General features: G+C 37.5%; 1 protein-coding gene across 18 annotated transcripts in view; it reads right to left on the bottom strand.

Annotated features, from left to right (window-relative positions):
• Nucleotides 1-15,324, bottom strand: part of ANK2 (ankyrin 2) — a 286,106-nt gene that overhangs the window by 178,609 nt on the left and 92,173 nt on the right. For all 18 annotated transcript variants that reach the window (XM_070790805.1, XM_070790806.1, XM_070790804.1 and 15 more), the window contains exons 3-4: nt 14,532-14,630; nt 11,643-11,741 (exon numbers count right to left, since the gene is read on the bottom strand). In XM_070790805.1, the coding sequence (XP_070646906.1) occupies nt 11,643-11,741; nt 14,532-14,630 (198 nt within the window). The remainder of the gene's footprint in view (nt 1-11,642; nt 11,742-14,531; nt 14,631-15,324) is intronic.

Here is a 15,324-nt window from a genome sequence, read left to right on the forward strand (position 1 = left end):
TGGAATTCTCCAGGCAAGAAAACTGGAGTGGGTTGCCATTTCCTTCTCTATAGTATACTGAACCTAGCTCCAAACTGCAAAGCTGTTTAATTGCTAATGAGTGACACATTAGAATAAAGGAAAAGATGGGCCATCTCCAAAGTCTTTGCAGTTGGTCCAGTCATCAAATGTCTGAGTTATAAAGTGGCACAACTAACAAATTCATGACTGTTAGAATGTTTGTCATTATATACAATACATGGTGTGCACATTGATACAAGAATCACTTGTTAATCAGAACTGAAGTAGGTGTATAAGTTGCAAATCTCTGATCTGTTTAAAAGGCCTTGATATAGTTTCATATTTTTGGTTTTCTCTTGGCTTCTCTTTTTTTTTTATTTGTTTTCAGTGGTTCCAGGTTTCTTTCAGTGGTCCTTACCCTGCTCTACTTTCTTTTACACTATGCTTGACCTGTGAATGCAAACTTAGATTGCGCCCTATGCTTTTATTCCTAAGAATCAATAAATTTAATAAAAAGAGGAAAAGTAATTTAGGGCCTAATGAATCAATAACAACTGAACCATTCCTTCCCACATAGAGTGATATCCTTCCCATGCCCATGAAGCTAACAACAAAAAGAATAAAAATAACAACAATGTACCATGGATTGTGCTCCATACTTCAATCCTCACAATAATCCTAGATTCACGTACTATAGTTACTCCTGTTTTACAGATAAGTAAACCCAGACACAGATATGATAAGGAACTTGCCCAAAATCACAAGGTTAGTCAGTGAGGCAGGATTTGGAATTCCAGATTATCTGACTCCTGAGTTGATGCTCTTAATTACTCTTAAATTGAAGTCTGTTCAACTTTAAATCAAGTGCTCATTACACTGGTCTTAAATGGTTCTCATTCTAATTCTTCAAAACGTGCTATTTTTCTCTCACTTTACATTAAGGACCCAGAATCTTCAAGACAATTACTATAACATTTTCCATTTTTTAGCCATATGTCCCAAGTTTTCTTCAACATGAAAAATTTCCTTAAAACCTAGACCCTCCTCCACCTCTCCCTGGCTTCACTGCTGTGGCAGTCTCATTGAAGTCCACTGCTTCAATAACTAATCTGTCAGATGACCCATAAATGTCTTCATTTCATTCCAGAATTCTCTGAACTCCAGACTTGCAGCTCAAGTTTGCCATTAAAATCTCCTCTTGGATGTCTAACTAGCACCTAAAACTCATGTTCTTTATCCACCCCACCCCTGACAACAAAAACACAAACAAAACCTTGTCCTTATCCAGCGTCCTCTATATCAATGGACTGCATCAGCACCCATAGCGGCTGACAGACGAGAAAGCCAAAGGTCATCACTGTCACCATCCTCTTCCTCACCTACTGTACGCCACCATGACCGAGTGACGAACGAGGTCCTACATCTCCATCAAAGCAGTTCCCTTTCTCCATCACGCAAAGCACCAGCAAGCACTCCACTCTATGCTAACATCACCTATTGGCTAGAGTTGACCTCTGCAATCATCTCCAAAGAGTTTGCTTTGCATCTGTCCTGTCTCCCTCCCAGTTGTTCTCTGAACTGTAGCAGGTGACCTTTCCAAAATCTAAGTCTTATGTTATCTCCCATCTCCACCTCATACTGGGCTTAGGATAAATAGCTTAAAACAAAATCCTCAACATAGTTCACAGGGTTCCATAGGCTCTGACTTTCTCTCTCAGGCCTCATATATATCTCATTTTCCCCTTAATGTTTTAACCCTCAGATTTATTTTAGGCTCATGGATGCAGTATTTCATCTTGCCGTAGCACACACTATCTCCTCTTATCCCTAATAGTAATAGTAACTCCATTCTTTAAGAGAACAGGTCACTGGAGGAAATCATGCTAAATGAAGTAAGTCAGACAGAGAAAGAGAAATATCACACGATATCACTTATATGTGCAATCTGAAAAAAAAAAAGCCAAACTCATATAAAGAGGATAGAAAAGTAGCTGCCAGGAGCTGGGGGATGAGAGAAACAGAGGTTGGTAAAAGGGTATGAAATTTCAGTTATAAGGTGAATAAAGTTTGAGGATCTAAAGTATAACACGGTGGCTACAGCTGATAACACTTGTATAATGTAAATTTGCTAAGAGAATAGAATTTAAATGTTCTTATAAAAGAAAGAAGGGAGGGAAGAAAGAAATAAAGAAGAGGAGGAAGGGAGGCATGAAGGAAGAGAGATAGAAGGGAAGGGAAGACAGAGAGGAAGGAAGGAAGAACTATTTGAGGTGACGGATTGTTAATTAACTTGACAGCTTGGGGGGGGAATCCTTTCACAAAGAATATATATAACCAATTATCATGTGGTACACTTCAACTAACTCTCAATTTTATTCATCATTTATACCTTAATAAACATGGGGGAAAAAGAAAATTTGAAAAATTATAAGTTTTAAAAAAAGAGATCAGTCATCATTTCCTCCAACTCCACCACCCTTGTCTCCACCAAATCATCATATCTTTAGCCAACAAATACCTGCTGAGTATGTGAGGAAAGGAGTAAAGGATTACTTCCAACAATTTTCTATTGGCAAGTTTTATTTAGTGTCATATTTTCAAAATTACAATTGTAATTGCATATTTTTTTCCAATTGTAATTACATATTTGACCATTACAATGTCAATTTTTTTTCTGTGATCTTTGCCTTGAAGGATCATTCTTTTGAGGTCTTCCCAATGGCTTCACCTAGCATCTTAGCTGCTGTGGAATGTACACATTGAGCTCTGAGCTCTGAGATCTGAAATAAGAGGCAAACTGCTACAATGCTATTATACCTACTTACTGCCAGAGTAGCTTATCCTCCATATTACCTCAGAATGAGAGAAAAAAAAAAAGGAGTCCTCTATGAAATTTGAACTCCACATTTATTAAGAGAAATATGGAGCTATCTTTGCCATGTTACTCTTCTCCCTACAAGTACTACCTTACTACAAATTTAGTTCCTTTAAAATGCAGTAATAGAGGACTTGGACAGGCTTGTGAAGGAATGAATACATGGACATCTACCAAAGAGTTAGATTTGATGATGCTTAACCACTCGACCATTCAGGTATGACCTAAAACAAATCCCTTATGACTATACACTGGAAGTGAGAAATAGATTTAAGGGACTAGATCTGATAGACAGAGTGCCTGATGAACTATGGACGGAGGTTTGTGACATAGTACAGGAGACAGAAATCAAGACCATCCCCAAGAAAAACAAATGCAAAAAAGCAAAATGGCTGTCTGAGGAGGCCTTACAAATAGCTGTGAAAAGACTGGAAGCCAAAAGCAAAGGAGAAAAGGAAAGACATACTCATTTGAATGCAGAGTTCCAAAGAATAGCAAGGAGAGATAAGAAAGCCTTCCTCAGCAATCAATGCAAAGAAATAGAGGAAAACAATAGAATGGGAAGGATCAGAGATCTCTTCAAGAACATTAGAGATACCAAGGGAACATTTCATGCAAAGATGGGCTCAATAAAGGACAGAAATGGTAGGGACCTAACAGAAGCAGAAGATATTAAGAAGAGTTAGCAAGAATACACAGAAGAACTGTACAAAAAAGATCTTCATGACCAAGATAATAACGATCATGTGATCACTCACCTAGAGCCAGACATCCTAGAATGTGAAGTCAAGTGGGCCTTAGAAAGCATCACTATGAACAAAGCTAGTGGGGATGATGGAATTCCAGTTGAGCTATTTCAAATTCTGGAAGATGATGCTGTGAAAGTGCTGCACTCAATATGCCAGCAAACTTGGAAAACTCAGCAGTGGCCACAGGACTGGAAAAGGTCAGTTTTCATTCTAATTCCAAAGAAAGGCAATGCCAAAGAATGCTCAAACTACCACACAATTGCACTCATCTCACACGCTAGTAAAGTAATACTTAAAATTCTCCAAGCCGAGCTTAAGTAATACGTGAACTGTGAACTTCCAGATGTTCAAGCTGGTTTTAGAAAACAGAGGAACCAGAGCTCAAATTGCCAACATCCACTGGATCATGGAAAAAGCAAGAGAGTTCCAGAAAAACATCTATTTCTGCTTTATTACTTATGCCAAAGCCTTTAACTGTGTGGATCACAATAAACTGTGGAAAATTCTGAAAGAGATGGGAATCACGAGAAACGCTGGGCTAGAGGAAGCACAAGCTGGAATCAAGATTGCCGGAAGAAATATCAATAACCTCAGATACACAGATGACACCACCCTTACGGCAGAAAGTGAACAAGAATTAAAGGGCCTCTTGATGAAAGTGAAAGAGGAGAGTGAAAAAGTTGGCTTAAAACTCAATATTCAGAAAACTAAGATCATGGAATCTGGTCCCATCACTTCAAGGCAAATAGATGGGGAAACAATGGAAACACAGTCAGACTTTATTTTTGGGGGCTCCAAAATCACTGCAGATGGTGACTGCAGCCATGAAATTAAAAGACGCTTACTCCTTGGAAGGAAAGTTATGACCAACCTAGACAGCATATTCAAAAGCAGAGACATTACTTTGCCAACAAAGGTCCATCTGGTCAAGGCTATGGTTTTTCCAGTGGTCATGTATGGATGTGAGAGTTGGACTATAAAGAAAGCTGAGTGCCGAAGAATTGATGCTTTTGAACTGTGGTGTTGGAGAAGACTCTTGAGATCCAAGGAGATCCAACAAGTCCATCATAAAGGAGATCAGCCCTGGTGTTCATTGGAAGGACTGATGTTGAAGCTGAAATTCCAATACTTTGGCCACCTGATGCAAAGAGCTGACTCATTGGAAAAGACCCTGATGCTGGGAAAGATTGAGGGCAGGCGGAGAAAGGGATGACAGAGGATGAGATGGTTGGATGTCATCATCGACTCGATGGACATGAGTTTGGGTGGACTCTGGGAGTTGATGATGGATAGGGAGGCCTGGTGTGCTGCGGTTCGTGGCGTTGTAAAGACTCGGACATGACTGAGCGACTGAACTGAACTGAACTGATGCCTTAATTCATTCAAGTTTCAGGAAAAAATGAAAATTAGCACTCAGTCTTTCTACCTCACCTGTCTTCAGAAAGATGAACAGAAAGACAAAACATGTGTATTAATTTTATTTTAAAATTTTGAATTTGCTTTATTTTACTACAAATGAAAATATTACCATGTCTTTTCAGAAATGTGTGCGTATTTAGCAGACTAATAAATTTAATGTTAGAATAGTACTGGGATCTGAGACAATAATTCCATTCAAGGCAATTTTTAAATATATATATGAATCCTTATCATTTCTCCAATCATACTGGAGGGTAGAGACTGGAGAAAGCATATTACCTTCATTTAACTTGGAATGGTAAAGAATGCAGATACTCTTGCAAACCTGTAATCACCCAGTAAACTGATTTTCAGAGTCAAAAAAAAAAAAAAAAATTCTGACTTCAATCTTACCTCCAGGTAAATGCAAGTATGTGTCATCATCTTAACATCAGAGAATTTGTATTACTATAGCAATTTTCCTAATTAAAAAACCAACCCTTATTAAGAATCATATGTATATATTTGGGAAAAAAACTGAAAATGAAATATTTTTTGAAATGTGTGATCATGGATCCCATTTTATACTGTGTGTGTGTGTGAGAGAGAGAGAGACAGAATGGAATGTCCCATTCTGAGCTTTTGTTTTGAGAGCCAAGGATGGCTCTGTGGTCATATGGAAGCAATTTGGTGTAGTGGGCATGGCGGCCAACTATGTAGGCTTTCTTCCTCTTTACAGTCCAATCCAAATTATGAGACAAGGAGTGAGCGCCAATGAAGACAAATCTATTGGAAGCCACACCTGAAAAGATACTCATCTTTGCATATAGTGGTTGTTGCTGTTGTTTGTTAACTACGACGTGAGCAACTCTTTTGCAATCCCATGCACTATAGCCCCCAGGCTCCTCTGTTCATGGTATTTCCCAGGAAAGAACACTGGAGTGGGTTGCCATTTCCTCCTCTAGGGGGTCTCAACCCAGGGACTGAACCCACATCTCCTGCATTGGCAGGTGGATTTCTTTACCACTGAGCCACCTGGGAAGCATAGTGGGTATATGAACCCTTGTAAATCTGGTGGAGTAGTCGATGGATATTTAATCTTGCAACTGGTCATAGTATGTCTGAAAGCTAATAAAATAGTGGTGTGATCATGTTTGTGTTACAAATTGAAAAGTCTTCTTCTAGAATAAAATTTCAAGGATTTAACAAACAAAGAGTAGTGATCATGAAATAGGCAAAAGGATTCAAGGAAAATAGAACTAAATTTAGTAAAATATGGTATCAAGAATAGCCAATCAGAATATCTTATTTGGCACTCACCATTAAAATAAAATAAAAACTACAGTGTTCCTGAAGGCCTCATAAAAAAACTTGAACACAAGAAATTCCAAGAAAAAGTAGAACAACGTAGACTAGATAAGAAAAGTGAATCAAAAAAATCACAAACTACATTTCTGAAAGTATAAAATATTCCATTTGTTAAAAGTTGTTTGGTAAAAGAACTCTGTAAAAAATGGATGGCTGAGTGTCACAGTGCTAATGAACTCCTTTGTGTGCTAGTTGTCTAGCTTTTGCGGAATCCTTTCAGTATTCCTTAGCATCTGAGTGACCAGACCAGGAGAGAATGGATGGCATTAAGCCATAGACCTGGCTCTGGTGGGAGGTAAGTAGGTCTTGGACCTCCTTAGAGGAGACGGAAGGTGTAGTGACAGCTCAATGAGAAACAGTGAAGTATCCTAAAGATTTGTGGAAGGAAGGGGGCCATACCATACGGCTGTGCGTCTGTAGCTCCATCACTAATTGAGGATGAGACCTTGGTTTTCCTATTTGTGCCTCAATTTTCCCCATATCCAAAATAAGGATAATCATTGTTGATTCACATAATTATAAAAAAATGAAATTAAATAACACATGAAAAGACTTTTTACAATTAAGCATCTAAATGCAAGGTATTACAATTGGGCTGCAGTTCTTTGGCATCTGGAATGTCTTCCAAGCCACACTCAGCTCCCTGGATATTCTTCTAATGAAATCACATTTTCCTTTCTCTATGACTGCCAGGGAACTCAAACACTATGGGCTCCACTGAATGAAGGTAAAAGTTAGAGAGCTGCAGCTGACCACAAGTTCTCTCCCCATTGCTCCATAATATCCCTCAGTTGTATGGAGGTATCACCTATTCTAGAACTCAGTTTGCTTTTTTTAAAGCTGTGGTAAAATATAAATAAGATAAGCTAGTTTTCTTTGTAAAATCAAAAACCAAATACACATTTTAAGTCACTTTGTTCTATTATTAGAGCAGTCATTCGGAGAAGGCAATGGCACTCCACTCCAGTATTCTTGCCTGGAAAATCCCATGGACTGAGGAACCTGGTAGGCTGCAGTCCATGAGGTCGCTAGAGTCGGACACGACTGAGCGACTTCACTTTCACTTTTCACTTTCATGCATTGGAGAAGGAAATGGCAACCCACTCCAGTGTTTTTGCCTGGAGAATCCCAGGGACAGGGGAGCCTGGTGGGTTGCCCTCTATGGGGTCGCACAGCGTCAGACACGATTGAAGTGACTTAGAAGCAGCAGCAGCATTCTTATTTTAATAATTTTATATAGAGAGACTATAATAAAGATCTAAAAACATACACTTATTGAGGAACAAGAGTTGATAGAGAAATGTTTCTCTGTTAACACATGTTGATAGAGGAAATTAAATAGGGGAGATTTCTCAGGCCACATATCTTTGCAGAAATTGCACATGTTCATATTTTGAACATTCTCCAAAGATACAGCATTTATATATTGTTGTATATTTATACAACAAATACTAGTTAAAATTTTTTCACATTAAACCTTTTGCATGGATTCTGCTTCAGGAGAATCAGCTTATTTCGACCTTAATAGGATTTTAGCCAGAAGAAAAAAATTATTCTCTGGGGTCTGTAGTGAAGGTAGAACTGAGGTCTTGATGAGATCTTCACACCACTAAATACAGGAGACCAAAGAACCAAGCCATGGAACTATGTGGTCAAGGTGAGGCTTAAAATCACACCAAGAACTGACTCAGTAGAGACCACACTGCTACCACTGCTGAACAAAGAACCATTTGTTGACTGTTTTTGTATCCATCACATAGTTCTATTTAAAACACTTAAGTTGCTCCTGCTGGAGTTCTGGAATTCTTCTTGAATGAAGGACACTACCTACCAAACGTGGCACGGTGCCATTTGAAGGTAAGCCTCCCACGGATCTCACTGTTTATGTAGAGAATGCATAGGACTCCATAGAGGCATACATCTCCATAACCTAGGAGTCTCTAAATGTTGACTCAGTGATGGTTCCTTGGGGCTTTTCAGAGTTTCCTCCTTTCTCAATTCAACAAAAACCTTAGTGCTCCATTTCCAAATAACTCAGAAGTTTGTCAAAGCCAAACTACAGTGCAGTAACCCATGATGCTATAGTGACAGACGATTCTGCATTCGCCATGCATTAGGTTCTTACAAAGAAGTAGAAGACATAATTTGAGTACAAAATTCAGGATTTACGTTATACATCTGGGATTCCTAAGCTCTTTTTTTGGTTCTCAAAAGGGAGTAAGTGTCCAACTATCACAAGCACAGTTCCTACTGATTCACCTGACATTCACTGTTGTCACACAAGAAATCTGTACCTTAACAAGCCACCACCAACAAGAGTCATATGTGGAGAAGGGCTCGCATTCCCCTTCAACAATCCTTAAAATGACGCCTTTGGAATTTGCTCACACACATGGCAAAATAATCAATTTGTTTTATATAAATCACAGCATTTTAAGTTCAATTATAAATTATAAAATATTCTAAGTTATAATAATTTTTGTTAATTGGTAGTGATGGCTACCTAAATTTAATATAGCGAATAGTGTTATAGATCTTATCAAATGATTTAGGCATTCAGAAAAACTAAATTTTAATTATGAATTTTTCTTACTCTAAAACTTTCTCACAAAAATATATGAAAATATAGAAATTAGGGTGAAGCTATCTGTCAGTATTCCCTACAATATAAACCTAAATCGAGTTAACTGAATACAGACAAATAAAAATTATTTTAATCTCAAAGATAATATAAATTTTCCTTTAAGATCTGTTATAATCTGGCATGGTGCGACTATAAAGAACAGCCTCATTGACACTGAAAGCAAATCACTGATTAAATGGTTTGTTTTCTTTGAAAAGTCTCCAAAGCATATAATATCTAATAGACAGTAAAATAACTGATATAACTTTTAACAAGTTTTTACCTTACAGCATTTGATACCTGTCAGCTTATATGAAATTACTATGCTTAATTGACCATTTTGAGGAAAGTAGGCAAGTTCTTTTGATAGATATCCAGTACCAACATATATGTTAACTTTCCATCAAAAGCAACCTCCTATGGGCAAAGGATGGCTTCTGTTTCCATGCTTTTTTTAAGGTCACAGACTACTGATGTATCATATGCAGGTGAATCTGTATTTAGACAATCTTACTGCAATATCCTTACACTCAGTTTTCTCTTACATTCTCTCCAAAGCAGAGGTTCTCAAAGTGCGGTCCCTATATTAGCAACATCAGCATTAGCTGAGAATCAGTAAGAAATGAAAATTCTCAAGTCCCTCATCTGAACTAAATCAGAAGCTCTGAGGTGTGGCCCAGAAACAGGTGTTTTAACAAGTCATGCAAGTGATGCAGGCTAAAGTTTGTGAAACTCTGCTCTAAAGCAAAAAGATACTCTCTAGCTATGAAGAAAAGTTTGTCTGTCTTTTAAAAAAAATTTTTTTAACTTTTTTTTTGTTGTTGGTTTTATTTTTTTAATTTTTTTTAACTTTACAAAATTGTATTAGTTTTGCCAAATATTTATTTTTAAATGAAGGATAATTGCTTTACAGTACTGTGTTGGTTTCAATGAAACATCAACATGAATGAAAAGACGTTTTTATCCCTTACTTTGGAGCAGTCAATTTTGTAGTGTCCTATGTCTCTAAGCCCAAGATGCCATTATACTTTATAGAATATACTAGAGTTCTTTACAATGACACCGATTTTTTAAAGAATTTCATTTAACAAAGATTTTAGAATATGGCATATTCTCAATAAGTGTTAAAATGTTGATGCACACTTAAAACGTGGATTATAAAGGGAAAAGTGATTATTCAAAACACTGTGAAGTAGAGATAAAAATTGATAATGTTTTGTCTGTTGTAATTTCAACAGATTCTTCCCTACAATTAAGGTCAAAGAAAATAGGGCTGATTTTAAGTTCCACCCACTAGTGTTTTAAGGTCCAGAACTTGTGTCATTTATCCAAGCAGAGCCATGTCTATGTGATGAATGAATGAACACTATAGGTAATATATATTCCTGTACAAAGGTCTTCAAAGGCAAGCTGGAGAGATTAACCCAAGGAATAGACAGAGAGGAACTGGTTTATTTTGCCAATAGCACCCTGGTGTGGTCTATGTTACTAGAAAGGCTAAAAACTTTAAAAACAGAACAAATGGATTTAATTTCAAAGATATGCACCTCAATTTCTGCATAAATTATAATAGAAACAGAATAAAGCTTTGGGCAAACCAATATTTCTCGACCTTTCAACTACAAAAAACAGGGATCAAGTTTGTAGTATGGTGCTTTATTATTTCAAAATTGTAATTAGTTTCATTTTAAGATTATCATTCTCTATACCATATAATTAGTATAACATGCACCATAAGGCTGTGGGTCTTGAATTTTTCTATTTCCCTAAGGAGATCTGTAAAGCCCGAATTTGACATGAAACTACCCAAAGGAGTATGACTCCCACTTTAAAACAGATTCTCCACTGGACTATTAATTTTTGATAATTTTTTTTAATTTAAGGAAAGAAAATACTTTATAGAGTGACATAACTTGCATGAATAATTCATCTTTCACAGATGTTACTTTCAAGGAAAAACACTATATCATTTTTTAATGCACTTAAAGACAATGATAGACTGTGAACTTGTCAAATTTTGTCAAATTTTCAGTTATATTAACAGGAAGATGATGTACTAAGTGAAATAAGTCAGAAAGAGAAAGACAAATACCATATGGTATCAATTATATGTAGGATCTAAAATATGACACAAATGAACGTATCTACAAAACAAATAAAGACTCACAGACAGAGAACAGACTCGTGGTTGCTAAGGAGGGGGAAGGATGGATTGGGAGTCCAGAATTAGCAGATGCAAACTATTATATCTCTAGATGGATAAACAACGAGGTCCCATTATATAGCATAGGGGTCTATATTCACATACTATGATAAACTATGGAAAAGAATGTGAGAAAGAATGTATACATATATATGTAAAACTGAATCACTTTCCTGTATAGTAGAAATTAACATAACAATGTCATACAAAATAAAAAGAAAAGAGAAAAAAGCTAGAAAAAAAGAGGAAGATGATGATACAAAACGAAAATCAGAAATGGTATGAGTTAGTAAAATAACTTGGCTGAAATAAATCACAGAGTGTTTATAGTAAATTTATGTACCCAATAGCTGGCTAAACATATTAAATCAATTTCACAAGGTTAATTTAAATTTCTTTACATTATAGAAAATCAGAATGTAATACCTGAGACTGTGCATTAATATTGGCTCCTTCCTTGACGAGAACTTTGACAACTTCTGCTTGTCCAGCCAAAGATGCAATGTGAAGAGCAGTATTTCCTTTCTATTTTGAAACAAAATAGAAAATGTTAAGAGGCTTCTAAACCTTGTAGAAATCAAAAGGTACAGATATTTTCAATTTTGCTGATTATTTCAAGTGGTTAAAACTTGTCATTCTGTTAAGATAGCAGCCCACCTCAGGAAAAAATAATTTTTACCATCAAACATTGGCCATTCTATACAATGTTTTCCTTCTCTATTCTGTACAATCTTGGTTTACTGTGAGGAACATGGAAAGACTGAGATCTTACTGAAGTAAATAATGTGGGACGTATGTGCATACGTGTGTGTGAGTGACAATATTACCATTCATGTTATTTAATCAACAACAAAAAAAGTCCTACCCTAAGATAAAGTTAACTAAAAAAAAAGAGTTTATCTGAATTCATTTCTCTATGTAGAGAAACCTAGGAATTTTAAGTGGTGAAGAAAATGACAATTCACAGTTGGATTTTGAGTCACCAGAGCACATAGGTGTTCAAAATATTTGGGGAATAAAATAATAAATTTTACATGTACTACACGATATTACCAACAATTTCAACCATTAGCTACATCAAAAAGTTACCATTAAGAGCACTAAACAAAAATGAAAAATAATTTAAAACCATCATGAAAAGAAAATAAAGGCTAAGACATTAAAAAAGGCCTATGACATCATTAAAACAATTATAAAAAATAAAAAACAAACAAATCTGGGGCTTCCCTGGTGGCTCAGTGGTCAAGTATCCACCTGACAATGCAGCAGACACAGATTTGATCCCTGATCCAGGAAGATCCGGAGAAGGCAATGGCACCCCACTCCAGTACTCGTCTGGAAAATCCCATGGACAGGGGAGCCTGGAAGGCTGCAGTCCATGGGGTCGCTGAGGGTCGGACATGACTGAGCGACTTCACTTTCACTTTTCACTTTCATGCATTGGAGAAGGAAATGGCAACCCACTCCAGTGTTCTTGCCTGGAGAATCCCAGGGGCGGGGGAGCCTGGTGGGCTGCCGTCTATGGGGTCGCACAGAGTCGGACACGACTGAAGCGACTTAGCAGCAGCAGCAGCAGCCAGGAAGATCCCACATGCATGGCGTAACTATGCCCAAGGGCCACAACTACTGAACCTGTGCTCTAGAGTCCAGGGGCACAACTACTAAGCCCTGTGCGCTCTGGAGCCTATGCTCCACATCAAGAGAAGCCACCACAATGAGGAGCCCACACATCGCAACTAGAGAAAAACCCACACGGCAATGCAGGCCCAGCGTAGTCAAAAGTAAATAAATAAAATCATTTTAAAAAAATCTGTACATTCAAAGTCATAAATTTTGGGGGGAAACGGTCATAAATTTTGGAAACTGGTTCTTTTTTCGCCACTAATTCACTGTGGACCTTTACCACTCACATACTATATTGGAGGCTCAGTTGCCTTCCCTTCAAATGAGGAGTTTCAGTGAGACTCGTTTCTGGATCTAAACCTCTACAACTGTTGTAACCGGTGATTAAAAATGAACCTGTATTTTAAAACATCGAGTTTAAAGAAAAGGAAACAAATGATAATAAACAGTTAAGCTAGAAAAAGCAGTTGCTTTAATGAATACATTAATATAGACAACTCAGGGGAACCAAATAATTTGATATAGGTTAAAATTTACATTCTTTAAATATTTAACATTTATTTGACGTTGTCAAGAGAAATGTTAAAGATGTTTATTCTCTCTTTAGACTTAAAAGTAAGCAATTTCTTGCATATGGTGAACTTATATTTTAACTTCTTTGGAATTGCCAAAGAGTTTTTCACTTGGTTGTGTTTTTTTATTTCCAGTGGAATGGCTGTATTTCCAATGGAATGGCTGTATACAGTGGGAGTAGTGTCAGTCCACATTTTGGCAATTATGCATGAGGTATTGGAAATTCAGGTTAAATGGTCATATTTCTAATTTACTCCAGCACTCTTTTTGTCTATTCCTGACTAGGCTAATGACCCAGCTGGGGGTTGGGGTGCCTGCAACCTCTCTCTGCATCACACACAATCAAATTGTCATAATTCAGCCCTAGTCAACAGGCTTGACTCTGATTGGCTATGGGTTGTTTTTTTTTTCCAAATTAAATTTTCACCTTCTAAAGATAAAGATTTGTCACCACTGACGATATTTTATAAAATACTTGTTTCTGAAATGATCCCCCAAAGTTCAAATATATTTACCAAAAACAGCATCAACAAGTAACAGGTACTAGTGTACCGAGCATCTTATAAACTCCTTTAAAAATGAGCCCAATTTCTTTACAAACTCACCTTATAGTGACAAAAATCTAGTTTTACCCTAATAATTCAACCTATGATCAAAAATCTCTTTTCCATTAGAGTATAAAGTATCTGTATATTCTCTTATCAAGTTAAATGAATATATTAAAAGTTATAACAACTTACTGAAAGCATGAAAATTACTTGTTCATTTCCATCAAGCAGTTTACTACATCAATTTATTTTAAAAAATGAATTAGCCTTGGGAAAATAGGTACTTTTGTCTATAGAGGATTATAGTAATCTAGTCTCTATGTGAATCAAACAAGAAAATAAAAGATAAAATATTGAAAACTAAAGATACAGAATTCTTTAGTCTCTGTTAAGTCCCTAAAGGAAACAATTCAAACTCTGCAAGATTTAATGAACAGGGGTTTCAATTTCAGTTCTGCATTGTGAAGAATCTTGGTGTTCCTGCAAACCTCTGAAATACACAGCCAAGGTAAAGAAGTTTTAAATTGTTTCCTCTTTACCATGGGATAAATATGACCAGCACAAACATTACCTTGGTGGCAGAGTCCACAGCAGACCCTCTTCCCAGCAGCTCCTGAACTAGCCCCACGTGGCCTTCCTTGGCAGCCAGGTGAAGCGCGTTGAGTCCATTCTGAAAGGAGAAAGCAACAAGGCTCAGAAGTGGAGTGATGATGAGGCACACCGTTGCTGATCTAAGCAAGTATAAAACCCAGAGGACAGACAGACTCTGATCCTCTCATTTTCTCTCTTTTTGCATTAGCTTGAAGCTGTTAATTTCACAGAGACTAATTTCCAATGGTTTTGATTCAGAGAGGCAAAGAGGTAAATATCATCACTGCCCCTTTCTTCTCTTTCAGGATTAATCCCAAACCAATGCCCACCTCCTGAGGCGCTGCTGGCTCTTCTGAGAGAGGTCTCAGAGCAGTGTGGAACCCAGAGAAGGGGCCCAGGGTTCCAAGCCATTGGAAGCAGTGTTAGAAGTAGTTCAGGGATGGCCCAGGCAGAAAAGGAGGCCCACATGGGCCTAATGATGGAGCTGCAAGGCCATGAGGGGAGGGCCACCTGCTGCAGAGGAAAGAGTAGATGGTGCTCACTGTAGCATGCAGGGGATTAGGGCTGGATGCAGGAGAGGAGCCCTCGAGGGGGCCACAGCTGCTGGTGGCAGAGACAGGGCTTCTCAAGCCACTGGACTGTCCAGGTGACTCCAATAACCGTGGCAAAATGTCCCTGAGTCCACAAAAGGAGGGTCATTCGCCATGGGAGGAACCACTGTGGCTACAACGGCTACCCGGAACTGGAGAGTCTGTTGAGCCTGCTAGTATGTG

This window comes from Bos indicus, chromosome 6, assembly GCF_029378745.1.
Source record: "Bos indicus isolate NIAB-ARS_2022 breed Sahiwal x Tharparkar chromosome 6, NIAB-ARS_B.indTharparkar_mat_pri_1.0, whole genome shotgun sequence".
In the NCBI taxonomy this organism is placed as follows: domain Eukaryota; kingdom Metazoa; phylum Chordata; class Mammalia; order Artiodactyla; family Bovidae; genus Bos; species Bos indicus.